The sequence below is a fragment of the Dermacentor silvarum genome, chromosome 8 (genome assembly GCF_013339745.2).
Source record: "Dermacentor silvarum isolate Dsil-2018 chromosome 8, BIME_Dsil_1.4, whole genome shotgun sequence".
Classification (NCBI taxonomy): Eukaryota; Metazoa; Arthropoda; class Arachnida; order Ixodida; family Ixodidae; genus Dermacentor; species Dermacentor silvarum.
This window is the reverse complement of record NC_051161.1, coordinates 147,425,619-147,446,964: the sequence shown is the minus strand read 5'-3', so window position 1 is coordinate 147,446,964 and position 21,346 is coordinate 147,425,619. Positions and strand designations below refer to the sequence as shown.

Genomic DNA, 21,346 nt, shown 5'->3' with positions numbered 1-21,346 from the left:
AGCCATAATCGCCGCAGAGCCCGTCTTGCCTGGCACTACGCATTTCTTCTCACGCTTTCGCCAATACCCTCCTCCTCCGCTTTCCTCCTCGCGCTCTCTTCGCTATTGCTGTCTTTCATACCCCGCTGCGCTCCGCGTTCGCTCTTTCATCCTTCGCTGTGCTCGTTCGCTCGGTTACGCCGAAGGACGACGCGAAACGCAGGATCGGGCGCCTAAGATCTGCGCTCTAAAAGGACTCGCAGTTTCGCCCGAAAGAGGAAACATCGATTGTGACAGCTAATTATTAGACAGCTATACAGAGTAAGGTTAGTATAACATTATCGGCCGTATTGACCCTTTTCGCGGAGCAGTTTGTTTTATAGAAACGAGATGGCGCACACGGCGGCGCGCCATACCTCTCCTCAGCGACCGCACACGAATACGAAACCAGTACCGCTTCTACCTTGCTTCTGTGCGATCAGCTGTCGGAAATGCAACTGAGTTTTCGCTAACACACTGTGCTCCAATCATGCTAGATTGAATCATGTGGATTGAAGACGTGTGCAGTAGTTGTCTGCAAAAATAGTGACTGGCATGTTAAGGAATGGAATGAATCTGTGTGAGCAAGTTCGTGGACGGCTGCTGCAACTGTCCGAACGTGTTACCGGCACTTCGAGATGTACGGCTTTCCTCGAGGATACAGAAATTTGCTCATCCGCCAGCCTTGTATCGCTAACCTTCAAAGTAAGGGCTTCATCCCCAGAACGTCGGCAAGAGTGAGTACCACTCGTTAAACAATGACAAAGGGAGTAGCGCTGCTTCCTGTCATAGTAAGTTTCACGCACGTTATCTATACACATCTGTCCCAAATGGCAGGAAAACTTACGCCCACTCTATCGCCGACGTATCAAGAATAAGTGAATGGGCGCACACTTGAATATGTGTGCACTGTATACGCACAATAAATGACGGACTACACCTATGGCGCACGAATGGTCGAAGCTGAATGTTTCGTGACGGTCAACAAGAGTAAGCGCGTTACTAGCTGTAATATATATTTGCTACAAGGTATGACAATGTACAAAACAGCTACGTTTCAAGCCTTGTGCGCAGCAAGAACAAATCTATCGGAACTGAGCACACCCGCGAGCGATTAGGCAGAAAATAATCAGATAGTGGCCGCGCACCGAGGAACTTCACTGAGTCAGAAACTGACAAGCCACTGCTTCAAAATATTTGCCGAATAAAGAACAAAGAGCAAAACACACTAATCCTGACTGAACGCATAATCGGAAAACTTGGATAGCTTAGAATACATATTTAGACCCGCTTTTAGAACAAGCACCATATACACTGCTTGCGCCGTTTGTACATAGCTTAATCAGCTCCGAAAGCGCTTTTGCATGTACTCTGAAGCTGTGATCAAAGCTTCGTGTCGTCCACCTAGTCACCGTCTACGATATCCCCGAAAACAGAGGTTTTCAAGGTCGCGCCGGCGTCATCCACTTCCATTGTAAACAAGGAGGCAACGGAGGCAGTTGAGGCAAGCAATGGACGCGTCACCACGTGATCAAACATTGGCAGCGCCACGGGATCGCCGCGAAAAGGGTCAATAAATTGCAGTAAGCATTCATTTACCAGCTAAATTGACAAGCACTGGAGTCATGCCCGCGCATTTAAACATGGAGATCTCACTCGACGACCGCGGACACTCGCTGTCAGAATGCTGGCGCAGTGAGTGTCAGCAGCGGCGAGCGAATGCCCCGTCGTGGTGCTTCGCTTCAACGCCTTTCCGAAACTTGATGTTACGCTACCTCCAGCGCGCGAGAACACGCTCACAAGACATCGTGGCTCGCGTTGCGTTGCACTCGCCGCAGATTACCTCCAAGATAGGGTGCGCGCGGCCGCGCTCGCCTGCGCCACGTAAAGCACGGCTGGGCTAGAATTGGCGACGCGCGCTCCTGCCAAACGTTGCTTTTGACCCTCCCCCACCCTCCCCGCCCGCTCCTCTTCTTCTTCTTTTTTTTTTTTTTTTTTTTTTTTTACCGCCATTCGCGCACAACACTGGGCGAGCGTGTAGACCGCGCGCATACTTCTCGACTTATCCTCTCACGCTTTCCATCGCGCCTTACCCTCTCACGCGATAGGATCTTATCGCACTGGGACTTCATACGGAACATCACAACGACGGGGGAAATTCGCCTAAGGTGTCCATAATTGTTAACGCAGAGAAACTTTGAGGATCTAAACGTTCTCGGCCAATAAATACGCTGATTGTCAGAGGTTGCCTGTGGGGCCGACAGTGCGAGGAAAAAAAAAAGAAAGGAATGGCTTCGCGTACAGCTAGCTTGCGAAGGCGGGCTGCGTGACGTAATGTTCCCTCCTATCTCATTTCTTTAGTCCATGACTCCCTGGGGCAGCTCTTGTAGGCCTACACAAATACCCAAAAGATTAGATGCGAAGACAGCGCGTTGCCTGTAAGTTCATTCCTAATTATGTAGCCCCCCCCCCCCCCCCCCCTTCTCGGTTGCTGGTTCGTTTCGTGCCTTATTGTTGTCTATATTTAAACACGAAGATCAATTAATTTTTCTTTACCCGATTGTCTGTTGGCTTGATGTGGTGGTAACGAAAAAGAAAGACAAGAATTGCCCCCCCCCCCCCCCCCCCCGGTTTTTTTATTCTTCATGCTCGGTGTACTCAGTTGCACAAATGACAAGCAGTGAATCAATCCACATTGGTAGCGTATTCCTTGGAGACTATACAATTTCATATATTTGGTGGGAAACTAGTAATTATCGCAGAAAATGAAGGTCAAACTTTTTTTTTTTGTTGGTGTTACCTTTTTATTTAGTGCCGCTCTGCGTCAAAACACCAGTGTCGCTTCAAGGACTATGCATTGTTTTCTCGTTCTTGGGCCGTTCTGGCGACTAAAATAATCCTCCAAACTTGCTAGCTTGAGCGCGTGCTCTGTAATCGTCTGCCGACCAACCGTGAACTATAACAGAGCAGACGCTGTCGAAATTCATGACATCATGGCTAGAACTTGCGGCAGCTTAGTGCGATGTCGGCGTTTGTATTTTGCGGTTACGTCTCTTGTGGCTTAGCGAGTCGCCTCTGACGATAAGGAGTTGCCGCTTTGCTACTGCGCGAACGTAATTTATCAATGCATCATAATTTAGTACGGAGCTTTAGGAATAGCGCGCCCAAGTGTCTGCGCACCCAAAGCCCCACAGAGCAGCTGTGCCCATATAGGCGGCCGTCACGCCCATATGGGCAGACCTGGAGCCGTTTTGACCTATTGCGAGGGCTAATGGCCGATTTGGAATAAAAACAGCTTGGAATAGTTTTACTTTATACCGGCCCTGCTTCCCTTCTTTTGTACGCCTGGCGGCGTTCGCCCCCGAACTTCCGGTGCGCAAAAACTTAAAACTCCGTAACAGTCCTGTTTTATTTCGATAGCATTTATATGGACACTCCAGGCACCTTTTTGCCGTCGGCGTCGCCGTGATGTTCCAAGGGCGATAACACCGTCGCCGCGCGAAAGGCCGTGGGAGGGGGCGTTGTTCTGCTGCAGCAATTGCGTATTTCACGACTGCGTGCAAGGGAGGAATGCGGGGAGGCAGGGAGAAAAGTGTGAAGGCAGTGCGGGAGGGAGCGGAGGGTGGCTTTCTGCTCCGCCAGCAACTACGTAATTTGCGCGGTCGCCCCATCTTGAAAGCAATCCGCAGACGGCTCATACCTTTTTGCGTGCAGTGTTCTCGCCGCTCAGTTTGCGTTGAAGCGATAGACAGCACGAAGGCCACTTCGCTCGCTGCTGCTGCGCACTTGCTCACGCCAGCATTTTGACAGTGTCCGCGGTCATGGAGTGTGATGTGTTCATGTGTGCTTCATTTTTTCTTGCGCTAAGTACTGTAGGACGCGACAGGGATGAAACGAACACTGGATATGAAGCGGACACGAAGTGACACAGGGGAGCCAACACCAACTTACCCAATTCGTAGCTCTTCATGTTTGTTAGTGCGCGCTGACACCATGCTTGTAAATTCCGTTAAGTAAGCGAATGTTTACAAGTTTACACGGCCGATAAAACTACTGTCCTTATTTCGTATAGCTGTATATACTAATTTGCTATCGCAGTCGCTGCTTCGCTTTTTCTGTCGAAACTGTGACTTTAGCGTTTCTTGCGGTTCCGGGGGGGTTGCTCTGGTTCAGACGTTAGTGCCAGACGCCACCCGAGCGTTACACACTGCCTCGACAAGACTTCCTGGCATGGTCCCCGAGAGGAAATGCGTTGCCAGTAGTTCCCGCAGCCTGCCCGCGTGACGTCATGCTTGGCAAATGTTCGGGCGCTGGCCGCTTTCGCTATGCCGGTATGCTGTTCGACGTACGCAGTCGCGTTCGACCACGAGTCGCTTGGCGTCGACGGCTTCCATGGCGCGCCGCTCGTGGCGCAGGGGGGAGGGTGTCGGCGGCTTTGTATGAAAATTTGTCCCCGTCTCGAATTGTGGCCGAAGCGTCGCGACAGCGCTGGCGGCACATTCCCTTTGTGTGGGCCCGTTCGGGGAACGATGTCAGCAGCTGCCATGCGAGTCATGGGCGGAAGGGTGCGGACGCGAGCAACAGCCGGCGGCGAGCTGTGAAAAGATTCGAGAGGGGGCTTGCTCCTCTCTCCTCCTGATCCGCTGGGGCAGCGCTGGCGCCGCGAGGGACGTTTCGGCTGCGGTCGCCTCCTGCCGCCGCCGAGATGCTGCCGCTGTCGTCGTCTTCTCCCTTTCTTCATCGCTCCATCCTCAAGGTCGCGCGCGCGCCTCGAGAAGGCCCCCTTGGTTTCTGCGCAGCCGAGGAAGAAGGGAGGCCACCACGCCCACGGCAGACCGCGGCAACAAAAGGACGCGCTGTTACGCCGGGTGTGGAGGGGGGGGGGGGGGGGGGAAGCAGCGGCGGCGCTGGGCGCATTCCGAGCGTGCCTTCGTGGCCGCTCTCCTCCTCCTCCGACAGCCGGCGACCGCAGCCGGACGGAGAAAGGTCTGTGCGTCCCCGCGCGTTTCTTCGGACGAAGAGGGGGCAAAGGCTACTGCAACCCCCCTCCCTCTGCCTTACTGCTCGAGGGGGGGGGGGGGGGGCTCATTTTAGAGGGCGCGGAGGTGGATATTTAGCGGAGGCATCCCGGGGGTTGCAAAAAAGAACTGAGCGCGTCCCGTTTGCTCCTGGTTTGTTGTTTTGTGCCCCCCGAATCTGCCCCTCCCGGGTCACAGTGCAGACCTGCCCGGTATCCCCTCTGCGGTTCCTCCGGCATTTGTGCGAGCCGTGGCTTCTCGTCTTCCCTTTGGCTCGGCTTCTCTGCCGGCGCGTCCTTCGAGCGGCCTTCTTCACTCTGCGGCCCGCGTCGGCGGCGTCTTCTTCCCTTGCCTCCTGCGCGAGCGGCGCGTGCCACAGGAGGCACGCGCCTGCTCGTTCTTCTTCTTTTTTTTTTTTTCTCTTTAGGCACCCCCTCTTGCCTGCCACACTGTACCTCTCTTTTGGTACGTTTGAAGGAGCCGTGTGGGGAAAGAATTTCGCGTGGCGCGTTTTTAGGTCGGGTAATTCTCGCCATAGTAGTGTCATCAGCATCGCCCCCTCTGCACACCCGTTCGTGCTTGGTCAGGAAAGCGGAGGGATGCCGAAATGGTTCCATCTCTGGAGTGGCAACTGCGGAAGCCGCGGTTCAGCCTTTGCAACTTGGAATTCCCTGGTCCTCGTATAGGCGTATAGTGGCGGGTAAATGCGATAAGCTACACGGCCGCATCTCTTCCTCGATGTTCTTTTCGTCTTTTTTATTCTTTTTTTTTTATCGGACGAGTCTGCGCCGATGCCACTCGCGCGTCGAAGTGCAGCACTTCGTTTTCTCCGACACCCCATTTGTTCGTGCATCTTCATCTCCTGCCTTCCGTCCACCAGAGCTGCGGTGTCTTTCTTTTTTTCCTTTCGTGCAGGGCTCTCTGTTGACTCTGTGTAGGGCCGTTCGTAAATCCACGTCGAATTTGCGGTGAGGGTTGGTTCGGATAATGACTACTGACCACGTGACGGCTGCCGCCCCTTTTTGAGATCGGGAAGATGATTCTGGAAGTCTTGTAACTTAAGGTGGCGGTACAAAAGACAAATTCACAAGGGACAAGCGCATGACCGCGGCCTTCTTCGCTGTGCGGCCCGCGTCGGCGGCGTCTTCTTCCCTTGCCTCCTGCGCGAGCGGCGCGTGCCACAGGAGGCACCACGCGTCAGTGGTAGCCCGTTGGTATACCGTTTAGAGCGTTCTACATCTAGTGCACTCTATAATCGCAAGTCGTTTTGCTAGCACTGGCGAAGGTACGAGCCGTACACAGGCAATGTCCTTCCGCCACGGAATACAGTTGCGGGCCTTGCTGTCTGATTAATGGCGGGATTAGAGAGTTTTTGATACGTTACAGCGACACGTGACACGTTGGGACCTTAGCGCATGCACGTTGTATACCGCGAATTCAGCAGCCACCGAGCAGAAGACGCCACGCGGATGAACACGGCTCGAGGAAAAGACGAGGAGGAGTCTCGCAGCTTCCGCGCTGCTGCACGCGACTTGAGATGGCGCATAGCATATGTTGGCGTTTACGGAATACCGGAAGACTTACGGCGTTGAGGCAGCAGGCGGGGCTGGTAGCCACATATTTTAACGCTATTATATTCCAGTTACGCAGCGCTGATAGAGACTAGTGCGATTGTGTTCTCATTGAAAGAAAAATGGTGCGTAAATACTGGAAGAAAATGTTTTCAGCGCTCAAGACGAAGACAGACGGAAAACACGTGGAATTAGGATCAGCGCGTTCGTGATGAAGCAACTATAGCCTATTCCAAAATTGTAAATGAAGGGCCGCTGTTTATTAATAATGCATCTGCTGCCGCCTTCTTCACACCAAGGGCTCAGTGGGACATGGTCGTTGCAATTATGCTGCCGTGTCAGCGACACTATGGCTGCAGCGCGGCGTGCTGATCGTGCGCGTCAGCGATGTTATATAAATGTTAAATAGGGAGTTTTCGAAACAGGGGATCATAAGTTAGTGGACACCGAGGCCGGGCGTACATGGTTTCTGGGCTACGCAATTTCCCACTCATGGCTGTGTGCTCCTCGTATGTTCCGAGGTTTAGTTGAACCTGCTGGCTCAATACGTAATGCCCAGAAGCGAGAAGAGAAATGCTCTGTCGCAGTATTTGTACAGGTTGAAGCTACGTTCTTGGGTCTTGTACCTGCCAAGTGAAACCACCGTGTGATTATGAGCCACGTCTTAGTGGAAGACTCCGGAATGATTTTGACCACCTGGGGGGTTCTCTAACGTGCACCTAAATCGAGGTTCACGAGCGTTTTTGCGTTTCGCCTCCGTGGAAATGCGGCCGAAATTGAATCCTCGAGCTCAGCATCGCAGTGGCACTACCGGGTGCTTCAGCGAACACGTCGAACATTTTTTAAGGTTGCCTGTGGCAGATAGCGCAATTCTAGTTCATGACCTGGTCTATTCGAAGAGGTGGACATTACTTGCACAAAAAAAGTTGAAATCCGTACTCGACTAATTAACAAAAATTCACTAATTCAGTTTGTAACTAATCACCTTATGGCCCATATTGCATTTTACAAGTTCTAGCCGTGCAGTTCGCAAGGCGGATCACACTTGGAACGAATTCTCAGGATGACTCCAGTTTGGAGATATATTAATTCCTGAACTTCGCGGAGCAATGCATTGACGTTCCAGTTACTTTTGTGCTTCAATGCATAAAACGACGTTTAGTTAAGAAAGTAACTCGAACGTCAATGCATTGCTCCGCAAAGTTCGGGAATTAATATATCTCCAAACTGGTGTCATCCTGAGAGTTCGTTCCAAGTGTGATCCGCCTTGCGAACTTCACTGCTAGAACTTGTAAAATGCAACATGGGCCATAAGGTGATTAGTTACAAACTGAATTAGTGAATTTTTTTTAATTAGTCTAGTATGGATTTCAATTTTTTTTGTGTAAGTAATGTCCGCCTCTTCGAGTAGACCAGTCATGAACTAGAATTGCGCAATCTGCCACAGGAAAGTTTTTTTTTTTTTTTAATTGAAAGTTTTCGCTGAAACACCTGGTATATGGCCACTTAGCTATATCGCGGTGGGTAAGGACAGGTTGCATTGGCTGAGCCTTGTTGTTGGGGGCACTTGGTGCCGCGTCACCGTTGTCGGCCGACGAGGTTGCCTCAGAGGGGCGCCATAAAAGAGACGGTCGCCGTAAAGATAGCCGTATGCGCTGCAGAGCGTGTCGGTTCCGCAGGATCACGCTTACAGAACGCGGTTTGCGACCACGACTGGCCTTATAGATAGCCATTTCCAGATTCTTACGGCGATGAAAGTTGCAGACGCGACCTTGATTTCCGTGCTGGGACAATTCGAGCCCGTTTGTGCGCGTACCGCCAAGGTCGAGTTAACGGAAGCCGTGTATGCAGTCGGCGCGAGAAATTGATGGGACGCGAGACCTCGGAAGAATTGCTGAGCTCTTTTCGCAGCGTTTCGAATTTGTCTCCGCAGCCTGGACTACCGTATGCGGCGAACACGCCGCTGTTCGCTTCATGTATTAACTAAGGGGAAACACAGCCTTGTCGTGGAGCCTGCAAGAACTTGTAGCGCTGCGTGCCAAAAGAAATCTCAGCAGCTGAACATTCCGCGCTTTCAAGTGTAATGATAGCCCTGAATACGCTCGGCTTGGTACTGGACTGATTACCAGACTGCTCTTGTAACGTGTGGCCACGAGAGAAAGTGCGTTTCGATCTCATTACTGTCGCTATATGAGCAGTCGGGTCACGTGGAAGCGTTCGCAATGGCTAGGCTGTGAGTCATTGGCCGAATTCACGAAGCTTTTTGTTCGGAAGTGCTGTTCGCTATTCGCCGGCGCCGCCTTCGCTATAGTGATACGTCCAGCGTACGATTGGCTTCAATTTGTTCTTACGAACAATTCTAGCGTAAGAGTTTTGTGAATTCGGCCCCCAGATCTCTTGCCATGCCAGGTGTCCGTGGGAGCCGTGTACGGTAATCTCCTGCCTCGTACTTACCTTATCCGTTTTGCCGGACGGGAAGACAGCGTGCGGTGTTGCGGTAAATATTGTACGTCCAGGAAAACGCAGCAGGTAATACGAGGCAGGGGATCGCCGTATGCGGCTCCAAAAGCAAAAAAAAAAAAAAAAGTGCTAATTTGGTCTAACTTAACCCGTCCCCGCAGGGAACTGTCGTTCTGCGTTATCGGGTCGGAACGAGGCAAGCTTCCCTCGTAGGAAGCTTCCTGCAACGCTCCCTTTCCGTCCTCGGTGTGGACGATACGCGATCGTGCGTTCCTCCCGGTTGACCCCGTCGCGCCGTTACTCAGCTTAAATAGCCATCAATACGGTATAGGGCTCGCACGGAAACGTGGCTCGGTTGAAGTCATCGGCGAAAAAACCGCGGCGTCTTTCTTTCGTTTTCACTTTGTCTCGAATGATTGGTGAGAACGGGGATCGGTGACGAGTAGTGGGCGGCTGAATAGCACGTGTTTCGTCGCCTTGGCTTCACCGAGTGGCCGTTCATTCTAGGTGGAGGGGGGTGCTGGCCGACGGCATCCCCCCGCCCCCCTCCTCTTTACCCCGGTGGCGGGCCTCTCGGACAAGTCGTCGTAACTCTCCGTGGCACGCACGCGTTCTTATCGCAGCAGCACCGGCACGAAGAGGGGGGAGCAGCACCGATGTGTCCCACGCGGAGGAACGACAGAGTGTCGCGGTCGCTTGCCGTCGTCGTCGTCGATAGAGCCGCACTGCTTCTTCCACTCGCGTCGTCGCAGCCGTTGGTGGAGGCGCAACCCGTCTCTCTCCCTCCCCCTTTGGTCGTCGTCGTCGTCGTCCGGTAATTTAATTTTCGGCGAGGTGGACCCCGGCGGCGGCAGCTGTCCGAGGGGGCTGTTGTTCGGCGGCGACCGAGGAGGGGACGGCGGGCGTCCCCCCTCCCGTAGTGTGTGTGTAGCCCGCTGGCGGGGCAGTAATGGGCGGCTTTCGGCCCGAGCGCGCAAACCGGTCGCCTGGCGCCGGCCGGGCCGACCGCCGCGCTCTGGCTTCGGGGGACGCTTTCGCCGCCGCCGCCGATGGGGCCTCTTCTTCTCTGGAGCGGCCCGGGGGAGCCTTTCTTTATTGCTCGCGTGTACGACGCCGGTCGTTGCGCGAGCAGCGTGTAGGACCGAATGCCACTGGCGCCGCCCCACGTCAAGGGGACAGAATCGGTTGAGACCGATAAAGGCATTTCCTCGGAACGATAGTTTCGTTAATTTCGCGGTTAAACGTTGATTACGACAAGGGAGAACAAAGGACTAACTTATATCCTTCAAAATTCGCGTGGAAACCTCATCGTAGGTACATCTGCGTCACGTCGCGGATTTCATAGTAGCTTCTCGCGTTTGGGCCGCTGTGGCTCTCATGAAAGCGTGCTCCAACTTTAACCCCCCCCCCCCCCCCCCCCTACACCCCGAAAAAAAAAAAAAGATTGCAAGTGCAGCGCACACGTTCGAATCTGAAATTATGCTCACGGGAAGTGATAAATTGCATGCTATAAAATGCGATGCGTACACAGTCTTTAATTATTGTCATCATATGTGACGTAATCCCACGTAGGGTTTACGTTTGTGCACCGCAGACGTCGCATGTTATTTTCACCACCATCGGACGGGTAAATGTTTTATTTGTTATGTAAACTATTCGGTACGACAGCAGGCAGTAGCAGCCATGGCCAACAAAGCTGTAAAAATATAAGTAAACTGCCCGTAGTGGGAGGATTCAAACCCCTGGAGTCAAAACTCCCGACCCCTTGCTCGGCGACGGAACCGCCGCGGCGGTTTTCTGCGGCCATGTCGCGCAACGCCATCCACGATGCACATTACGTCTAGTTTTGAATTGGCGAACGGGGATTGCATAACGAGTGTGATGGACGTCATCGCGGAGGTATGCGGAATGTTCGGCGTGAGCTTCACGCGATTGGGAAACGGGGCGTCACGACACGACGGGCTGCGGGCGATCGGCTGCGTGTAATCGTGGCAAGCACGCGGCGGTGAGTATCGCCATGTTTCTCTCTCTCTCTATTTCGCTGCGCGAGATGGCGCAAAGGGGGAAAGTTGCGCAAACGGCAGCCCAATACAGAGAAGGAGACGCATCGTTCCGGCACCTGCCGCTCAGTGTCTGCTCAATGCGCGCTCACCGGCAACACCAGAGGGGGCATTGGGCGGGATCGTCCGATGTGATCGGCGCTGCAGGGAGGCACGACAGCCACTTACTCGGATTGAGTAGAGTCCCGAAACCGAAGATGAGTGTACACTATTGTACAGTCGAACCCGAATATATCGAACCTCGAAGGGGATTGCGAAATAGTTCGATATATCAATAATTCGATATATAAAATATTTCACCGCTGTTCGTTATACACGATAATTCGTTATATCCGGGTTCGACGGTATTACGGAAGCGTTTGGGTGCCACAGGCTTGGGCTGTTAACGCTGCTGTTTTCGATCTGTAACCAAGACGATTCGCGTGCGTGAAAATGGTCGCACGGATGCGTTCGATGTCTCATGACAGTGACGTCACTCTGAGAGCGTTCATGTAGCAGTCCGATATGGCGGCGCCAAATCGTCGTCCTATTTTGTGACCACTGCATGCAGGACTAAGGCCTCTCCCTGCGATCTCCAGTTGCCCCTGTCTTGCGCCAGCTGATCCCGTTCCTTGCCTGCAAATTTCCCAGCTTCATCGCACCACCGAATTCTCTGCCGTCCTCGACTGCTCTTTCCTAATGTAACTCTAATGGACCACCGCTTACCCGCCCTACGCACTGAATGTCCTGTGTAACTAAATTTTGTTTCCTCTATCGGTGCGATATCGCCTACCCCCATTTACTCTCCAATTGCCACAGCGCTTTTCTTCGCGTCTCTTTAACGTCACGCCTAACATATCTCGTTCCGTCGCTCGTTGCACGGTCCTCTATCGGTTTCTTTGGTAACCTCTATAGTTTCTGCCCCTGATTAAACGCTTTTCTTTTTCAAGTATAGCGGTACGCTACCGGTCATGATTTGGCAATACCATGCAGTATGCGCCACAACCCACTTGTGCGAGTATTCTTCTGTAAATTGGCTCCTCATTGTCTCTATCCCCTGTGAATAATTCAGCTGTAGATAAACGTGCCCTTGGCGGACATTCTGTAGAGGCTGACTACCGATCGCGACTTCTCGTTCTCTGTAAATTACGCTCCTGCAGTAGCGAACCGTCCACTGTTACCAGGGTTGGTAAGCCGGGAAAGATGGTAATGTTAAACACTGGTGGCGCCGCCGCCCTGGAGATCCCCATGCCATGTCGCCATTGCGTCACAGATTTTGGCAGCGTCTAAGCTTGCGTTTAATTGCTTGTCGGTAAGGGATGATTGATTACGCTGCATATACTAACCGAACCAAGGACGCAACCTATATCATGTTTTGAAGACTGGGCTCAGAACGGCGCAAATACGAGAAAATATTTGGAAAAGATACGGTGACGTCACACAGAGACGTATACCGGCGTTTCGATTTAGAGGCGCCAATTTGAGAAAAGTGAAATTTCGCTTTATATTTTCTGGGACACATTCCGGGCACTCTGTATGCGCGAGCGACTCGAGTGCCACGTATATCATCGGAGGGAGTCGGGCTGCGCGTATTATATGTCGGTGATCGGGGCAACGCCGGCGAAGGTCCGCGTTTCGTACACGTGGTCGAAACGAGCGATGCCGCTGATCCAGCGCATTCTTCGCCCCTCCACGACGTCGAGAAGGCGCTCGATCTCCTTGGTGCGCGCGGTGGATTGGTGCGTCGCAGAGCACGCGCCAGTCGCGGTGCGCCACTTCGCAGGATCTGTGCAGGCGCCGTTGAACTTTGTGCGTTGGCTTCGTGCCGCCGTGACCATTCTCCGTGCGCCCTCCGAAGGCGCGGATCACGCAAGCGGGGAGCGTCAGCGACGCACTTGCTCGATGGGCGGTGGTAGAGGGGGAGTTTCGCCCGCGGTCTGAGCGGGCATCGTTGCAAGCAGCGTGCGTGCCGGCAAGCTTGGCTCCTCTCCAGCGCTCGCAGCAGTAGCAGCCCTGTACCGGTGTCCGAGCTCGGCCCCGTGGTTCGTCGGGGTCGGCCGGCGCATCTGTTCGGCGGCGGCGGCGGCTATTTCAGGGCCGACGTTTTCTCGCGCGGGCTCCGACGGAGGAGGCCAGTGGGGCGCTTTGCGTGCGGCTCGCCTAAATTCATTAAATTCTGGGGACCGTGGTGGATCATCTTGCAGAATTTAAGACTGTCGTACAGGGTTCTGCCACGGTAAAGGCGAAGCTGTCGAATAGGAAAAATACTTTGTTCCACTATTACTCTGTCGTCTTGAAAGTATTTTGGTTTGAAAACACATTTCTCGCGCATGCACAGCAGCGTTCTTGTTCTTGCAAATGGTCAATTTGACTGTTTCGTGAATAGGACAGCGGGACAATTACTGATAAGATCTTTTTGCTGAAATTGAGTGGACTTTTCAAACGGCTAGTGCACGGGGCGGCTTGCACTAGGTGTTGTGAACCCACGTTGAGAGGCTTCGTAACTTTTACAGCGAATCTGTTTACGGCTAAGGTTCCACGCATTTTTCGTGCCCGTCAACAAAAACTATCATCATCAGCAATGGCTCGAGCGTCGTCGTCTTCCACAGCTGGCTCCGTTGCCGCTCATCATTCCAGCATAGAATTTCACTTCTCTTCTGTCGTCGTAACGGGGAGCCCGCGTGAAATTAAAAAAAAAATTATGTACGGAGGTATCAGCCATTCGTTGTCTTATACGTGACGGACGCATTTAATAACAGAGGTGATACGGGAATCTGTGTGCGTACCTATCGTCGCGATGGCCACCGATCATGACAATAAATGTGTTCGTACCTTTGCTCAACTTCTGCGTCACCTCTGTGTCGTGTGCTAAACAGCTTACTGGTCATCCACCTTCACAGAGTCGAATGTCTCATGAGTTTGTTTTTTTTATCACTCGACAACTTGCAGTGCGGCAACTTACCTTAATCTGGGCAAGTTAATCCACGTGCTCTTTGCGCGAGTTGCCCTTGTTTGCAAGAAGCGTGCTTCGCTCTCGCGCGAGGCGACTCTTACCACTCACTGTGGTGATGTGCTCCTGTTTTAAGGCGAAAGCCTTATATGGCTTGTGGGTCGAAAATTTGACCGTTCGAAAAATTCAACGGCACCAAAATGGATGGTGCCCCACCATTGATGGTAGAACCCACGACCTTTGGTGGGAGTCGAACCCACTACCTTCGGCGTTACTTAAGGCTGTGAGTTAATCGAGTTCATTAAGATCGAGTTAATGAAGGCACTAAAACCCACGGCCATGAGTGGGCGCCGACCGCACGACCCTTGTTGGGAGGAAACAAGTAATAGGAAGTTACAACGCATTCGAATGAGAATGTCGAGCAATTTAATGCGCGTCTCGCGAGTGCTTTGGCGCATATGCTAAAGCGACCGTCTACTTTTGTGTATCGCAGGACACGAGTTCTCGCAGCTCCAAGTGGAGTTCCTCCAAGGGCATCGAGTTCGGCCAGGAGAAGGAACCGCCGCCTCCGCCTCCCGCCATGGTCAACGGGCTGTCCAGGAGCGCGCCAGGTACGCGCCCAGCATTATGTGCTGCTATACTACATGTGTGCGGTATATATATAGACCCGCGTGGGCGCCGATTTACAGGCGCCAATTAATTCTGTTGATTAAAATCTTACTTTCACCGCATGTGTTGCACCTTCTGAATTATAGAACGCGTACAGTCGTAGAACAGATTAAGAATTCTACATTCTATTAGTGAGTTTTGTCGAGTTTACAGATTGTGGACGACGGCATGCGAGAACTCGCTGCAGGAACATCAGATGCGAGGGTATCAACCATTTTATGTCCAGCGGGCTTGAAAGTTATGTTTGGCGCAACTCAGTGTGAAAAACAATGAAAGAAGTGAACCCGCTGCATACATACCCACGTTGAACAAGAGCAGCGCCGGCCGTCTACTTTCGCGCTCGTTTTACGAAAACATTTTGTGCACGCTATTCAAACTCGCAGAGCAACTCCAATCAGAAGTGTTTCGAGATGTATGCGACGCGTTTTAAATATGATTACTTTCATCGGTGCTGTGGCTGTTGATGCACTAATCTTATCGTACGCAATAGTGTACGCAGCACCCTTAAATGTGTAACTTGCCTCTTGAGCATCGTTTTCATTCTATTTGTTCACGTTCCTAAGCGTATATAGTTCGCGAAGTCTCCCGCTTCTGGAAACTTTTCTTGAAGACGTTCGCGTCTGTCCCCTCCGAACGCGCACGTTGAGAGCTGGCCGTCGGCATAATTTGCCCATTGAGGCGCCGGTGCTTCGAGCGCGTATACCGCGGAGAGCTGCGAACGAGGAAGCGAGCGTGGCGGAATGCCCGGCGCAGTGTCTGCGACGTTGCTCGTCACTGACTCATCGGGGGCGCGCTGCCAAGACGGCATCGTGCGCCGCCTCTCTCGGCATATATACCTGCGCGCGTAGTCGTATCACACCCGATGCACTCGCGGATAGCCACGTGCGCGCAGCGATCTCTCTCGAGCGTCAGCACTGCGTCACGCGGACTCGGGTGCGTCGCCGCTGACCGCTGCTCGGAGACGACATGCCCCGGGTACCGGTACAACTAGATTGCGATCACGAGGCATTATGACGGATAACTCGCTGCCCGTCGCGTCCACAGGTATAGGAGATACGGATCTGCAGTCGGATATATCGAACCCGGATATAACGAATTATTGTCTATAACGAACAGCTGTTAAATCAGCCTGATCTTGTTGTATAAATCTTTAGTTCATATATATATATATATATATATATATATATATATATATCGAACTATTTCGCGATCTCTTTCGAGTTCGATATATCCGCGGGGTCGACTGTATATGAAACAAAGAAAGAAACAGCCCCTTGTCTCCGGCGTAGTATAGGGTTCTAACTATCGTCGTCACTGTTTGATTCCGAGACGCGTGTTCCGTTGAAGTGACGGACTTTTAGGGTCACCTCGGCCTCTTCCGTTTGTTGATTCACTCCAATCAGTCGGCAAAGGAAGTTATCCACCCACGTGCGGTGACGCTGTAAGAGAAGCATGCTTCGCGGAAACCTATGGAGCCTGTCTCGAAAACGCCCTCGACAACATTTCAACAACTCGGAAATAATCAAAATAACAGATTGGTTGGGTAATTGGTATCGCATTAGGGTGACGTGTAGCGCGTCCGGGGCCACGCAAGACAACGGAGATTACCGATCATTTGAGCCTGTCCTCCGTATCACTGTTCTCGCAAGACTGTCCCAGCTATCATGCACCGAGATCAACAGAAAAAGACGGATCATGATACGCGAACGAGACCAAGTTCATGTTGTTCGGAGTGCAGCTTAGAAACCGCCAGTAATGTTTGTCGTTTCGTGACATCCAATGTTTTTCATTGTCTAATTGTCACGAAGGCAGTTGTAAAGAATCGGAAGACAAGCAAAAGTGAGATGTTTCCTACTAGATAAACGTCGCTTGTTTATTATATTTCCGGCAAATAGAGAAAGCCCGCGAACTATTACAAAACGTGTCGCGTGACTAGACGCGCTCGCACGGGATCGCCATCAGTCTGTCCCTGTGGGGAATCCGAGGCGTGTTTCCGCGATGTCAGTGTTTGCACAATGATCGCCGTGATCTGTTGCGCGTCAAAAAACGCGCGCACTGTTATCGGCGCCGCTCGACCCAGGAAGAGATACGAACAGGTTGCGCTGTCTGATGGCGCCGCTATCATCTCTATGTCGCTATCCTGTGCGCGTAGTCACCTTATACTTTTAGGTAATAAATGTTACGCAATTACTTTGAATGGAGTAATCGGATGTCTGGGAATAAAAAAAAATTACTGGCGATTTCTTAACTGGACTCCAAAACAACATGCGCTTGGTCGTAATTGCGTTGTACGATGATCCGTATTGTTTTTTTAAAGCTCGGTGCATAAAAGCGTGGTCTACTTAACGTTAAGTAGCGTCCTTCGGCGTCAAAGCTGCCGGGACCATGGCTGCCCGTGGTGACGCGTCAGCTAACGTGGCGAGAGAAGCATGCCGCGGGTCATGTGGGCGGCGCCGAAATTCGGGCAGTTTCGCCACCCGCGTTCTAGTCCTGGCACGGAATGCCGAGCACGCAGGCGTCAGTTGTGCTCTGGCGTCGTCTCTGAACGCGGCGCGACAGATCGAGACCCTCTATGGGACCAGGGTGGGGGCACTCGGCGGCGTCCGTTTGCGTCACGGGCGTGTTTAGTGATGAAAAGTGCGAAGCGGCTGGTCTGTGCAAGAGGTGCCGTATAGTCAAATGCGCCTCTGCCAGCGCCTGAGTCACGCCTAGAGACAAAACCGCGAGCGCACCAGCAGGAATCCGCCTGCATGCGGTGCGAGACGCCGCGAGGAAGTGGGGCCAGACACGGGGCTGCGCGCCAGGGGTTCTCGTTGCGCGTTTGTTTGGGGCCCTCGGCGCCTGACGCACGCAGACCGTTCCCCGGTCTGGCGGAGCGCCGTCGCGGAAGGTTCGGGGCCCCGGCGCGGCGCTATTTATAACGCGCGCGGGCCCGCGGTTCCCGGCCGCCCGCGGTCAGTGCTGGCTCGTCACGGGACGTCGCGCGCAAGGAATCGCTGCTCGCGTCAGTCGCGGCGGCGCTCGTCGATCAGGTCGCGGTCGGCCGACTGCTCGTGGCACCGCTCCGTCTCCCTCTGCGCCAGGGCGCCCCAGCGGCTGGTCCCGGTGTGGTGTGCGCCAAATAGAAGCCGTTGCCGCGAGCGCTCGTCGTTCCGCCTCGCGAATCCGGGGTCGTCGAGTACCGCTGTCCGTTGCCGTAGAGGAGGAGGTGGTGGCACTGGACATCTCGAAGGGTGTGCTTGTGTGCCGAGAAGCGAATGGTGCACGTGCGCGGAAGAGCCGTTTCTGTGGCCCCGCTGTGTGTCGTTGTGTGCGACGTATCCAGCACACGGTGGGCGCCCGAGCTGCGTGACTTGCTTGCTCCGGCTGCGAAGCCGAGGTCGCCGCGACTCTAGCTAAGCGTGCGGACTGTGTGTGTGGCTCGCAGGCAAGGTGGGCGGCATGAAGGCCCTGCGCAAGGCGAGCCTGCAGGCCGACTCGGGCGTGCCGCTCTGGGAGCGCTCCATGCTCGAGGCGACGCGCTCGGACAGTCCGGTCGGCGTGCAGCAGCGACAACCGCCACCGCCGCCTCCCCCGGACTTTCCGCCCAGCGAACCGCCACCGCCGCCGCCTCCCCCGCGCGGGGTCGTCGTCGGGCCGACGTCCGGCAACCCCGTGGCCGGCGTCCACCACCACCACTCGCTGCTCAAGCAGCCCCCGCGGGCGCCGTCCTCGGTGGGCGGCTACAGCAGCACCTCGTCGGGCTCCGCGGGGCCCCTCCTCAAGGGTCCCAGCCCTGTGCCCCTGATGGGCGGCGGCGGCCGCCTCCTGTACCCGAGCGGCGCCGCGCCGCCGCCCCCTTACCCGTGTAGCGGCGGCAGCCTGTCGTCGGCGCCGTCGTACGCCGCCTCGTCGAGCTCGGGCCGCCAGAGCCCCGCCAACACGACCGTGAGCAGCAGCTGCAGCGAGTACTCGGTGGCCTCCGGGAGCTCCAAGTCGCGCGCCCTGCCGCCTCCGCCCGCGTACACGCCGCCGCCGGCCGCGCCGTCGCCCGGTGCCGGGGTCTCCGGGCCGCCGCCACCGCCTCGACCCCTGCAGGCGTGGTCGGCGCGACAGGCCAAGTCCCAGTCGCCGGTCATCATGCAATCGGTGAAAAGCACGCAGGTCCAGAAGCCCGTCCTCCAGACGGCCATCGCGCCCACGGCGCCGCTCACGCCGTACAACTACGCCGCCTCGTCGTCGACGTCGGGGCCCCCGCCGCCTTCCCTGTCCGTCGCCTCTTCGCGGATCCACGAACCGCCGCCGTACCCGAGCCAGGTAGCCGGCGGGGGAGGCGGCGTCGCCTCCGTCACGGCCGTCCAGCCGCCGCAGCCCCAGCCACCACCGTACGCGGCGCACAATGGCGCGCCGCCGCCCCCCTATGCGCTGCACCGGCAGGACCCGCCGCCGCCCCCGCCCGCCACCGTGCCCACCACGGAGCCGCCGAGCTACGCGTCGTCCGTGGTGGCGTTGGCTGCGCAGAGGGCCGCCGCGGCGGCCGCGTACAGCTCCTCCAAGAACTCCTCGGCGTTGCTGGGTGGGCGGACGACGTCGGTGGCCACCACGACGGCGTCCTCGGACCTGGTGACCACGGTAGCCAGCATCTGCTCGTCGCAGGTATCGGCCCTGCAAGGGGGCGCGGCGTTGGGAGCGCCCAGCAGCGGGGTGGCGCCGCGCAAGGCGTCGCCCGTGGCGACGGACACGGCGAGTTCGGCGTCGCGCTCCGAGTCGCCCGTGTCGTTCGTGTCGGTGACGTCGGCCTCGTCGCCATCCACCCAGTCAGACTCGACCCACGACTCGGGTCGGGGCAAGACGACCCATCAGTCGCCCATTCCTGTCCGACGGAACTGGCCCCACGAGAAGGAGGAGGAGAGACGTGCCTCCAAGGTATGTACGTGTGTGGCTGTTAAAGGGACAATGAAGGCAAATAATAAGTCGAGCTTAAGTGATAGATTAGTGCTCGAGAATCTCGGAGGCATCAATATTATCGCAAACAGAGGCTTAGGTTATCGTAAACAGAGGCTTAGTAATCGAGAAATTGAGCTGAATGTAGGGCACTATTAAAGGCTCCCCCCAGACATTCAAGTACTTGCCCGATGGCAAAGGCACTCCCTATTTAATTTCCGTCACTAATACTCAACAACTCGTTAGAAAAACATCATTGTATTGAATTAAAAGAGGAAAGAAAATGCTACTTGTCCAGTTCTATTTAATTTTTAGAAAAAGAGCTCGTTGACATTACCCTTGACGACGACGCGGGCGCACGAAAGGTTTCGCTTTCTCACAGCTCTGTGCTGCCTGCGCTTTTGCATTTCAGTAGTTTCGTTATCACGTAGTGCTGCGCTGGTTTTGCTGGCTCGTGAAACTTGCACAAACTGCGAGCAGCGGAAAATACCTCTTCCATGTGATATCACGGGATGCCAGAATGGTCCAGGCTTTTGACTAAAAGCAGCTGCAGCGGCAAATCCTTTGCTCTCTCTTGGCTCGGTGTTTTCATGGCCACGCATTTGTATTGTCTGCAAAAAACCGTGCTGCCATCTGTGGGCTGCTGTTTTACTTACCAACGGCAGCAAAGGGCAGTTATGGCATATGCAATGTCACCACTCCCCGGTTGAGTGGTGGGAAACTTGAATTGCAATAAAGGTATTTGGACCCTTCAGATGCAATTTTCTCATAAACTAAGTCTTTTCGTGGCACGAAATAAGCGTAGTGAAGTTTCTGGAATGGTATTTAAAAATTCCACATTGGACTTAGTATCTGCCTTTAGTGTCCCTTCAAGCTGAGGCCGGCATGTGTCAAAACACTAGTTTGTTGGATGGCACATTGGACAGACTCAAGACCTGTTGGGAAGGGATTGGTTGTGGTCGTTAGTATATTTGATTATAACAGTAACACTGCATCTAGCATATTATTGCCCAACGCTTGGTGCCCATGATGCAGAATTTTCAGGCACCTGCAGTACACAAAAGAATGTGAGATTAGTTTCCATTGCTCTGGGGTTGCCTTGTGTTACTCTGAGGGTTGTGATGTATGCAATGGAGACACTGCGTTAACTAGGTGAATGCAGCCTTTTTTTTTTTTTAGAAAAACAATTTGTGCCCTTTAATACCAGACACATACCACACCTTCTATAAGAGGTGTTGTAGGGCCCTTTAAAGCTGCTGCAGTGAGACCACCCTGGCAACACCTGCTCATGCTCCTTTTGCGGCCGCCCCCCATGTAGGTACGGAACTACTCTCCGGAGGCGTACAAGTTCTTCATGGAACAGCACATGGAGAACATCATGAAGAGCCATGAGCAGAGGCAGCACAGGCGGCAGCAGCTGGAGGCCGAGATGGCCAAGGTCGGGCTGTCAGAAGAGGCCCAGCGCCAGATCCGGCACATGCTCTATCAAAAGGAGTCCAACTACATCCGCCGCAGTCGTGCCAAGATGGACAAGTCCATGTTCAAGCACATCAAGCGCATTGGAGTCGGGGCCTTTGGCGAGGTGGCCCTCGTCCGCAAACACGTAAGGAGAGAGAGACAGGGGGGTGGGTCATGCATGTTGCATCTGTCTATCTGTAATTTTGCCTGGGCATTCACCGCTTTAATGCATTGAATAAT

The 21,346-nt window shown here is 54.1% G+C and overlaps 1 protein-coding gene across 4 annotated transcripts in view; it reads left to right on the top strand.

Annotated features, from left to right (window-relative positions):
* The window catches only part of LOC119461752 (serine/threonine-protein kinase LATS1-like), an 84,265-nt gene that overhangs the window by 45,640 nt on the left and 17,279 nt on the right, over positions 1-21,346 (top strand). For all 4 annotated transcript variants that reach the window (XM_037723127.2, XM_049672114.1, XM_037723126.2 and 1 more), the window contains 3 exons: positions 14,550-14,667; positions 18,153-19,630; positions 20,967-21,251. In XM_037723127.2, coding sequence (XP_037579055.1) covers positions 14,550-14,667; positions 18,153-19,630; positions 20,967-21,251 — 1,881 coding nt within the window. The remainder of the gene's footprint in view (positions 1-14,549; positions 14,668-18,152; positions 19,631-20,966; positions 21,252-21,346) is intronic.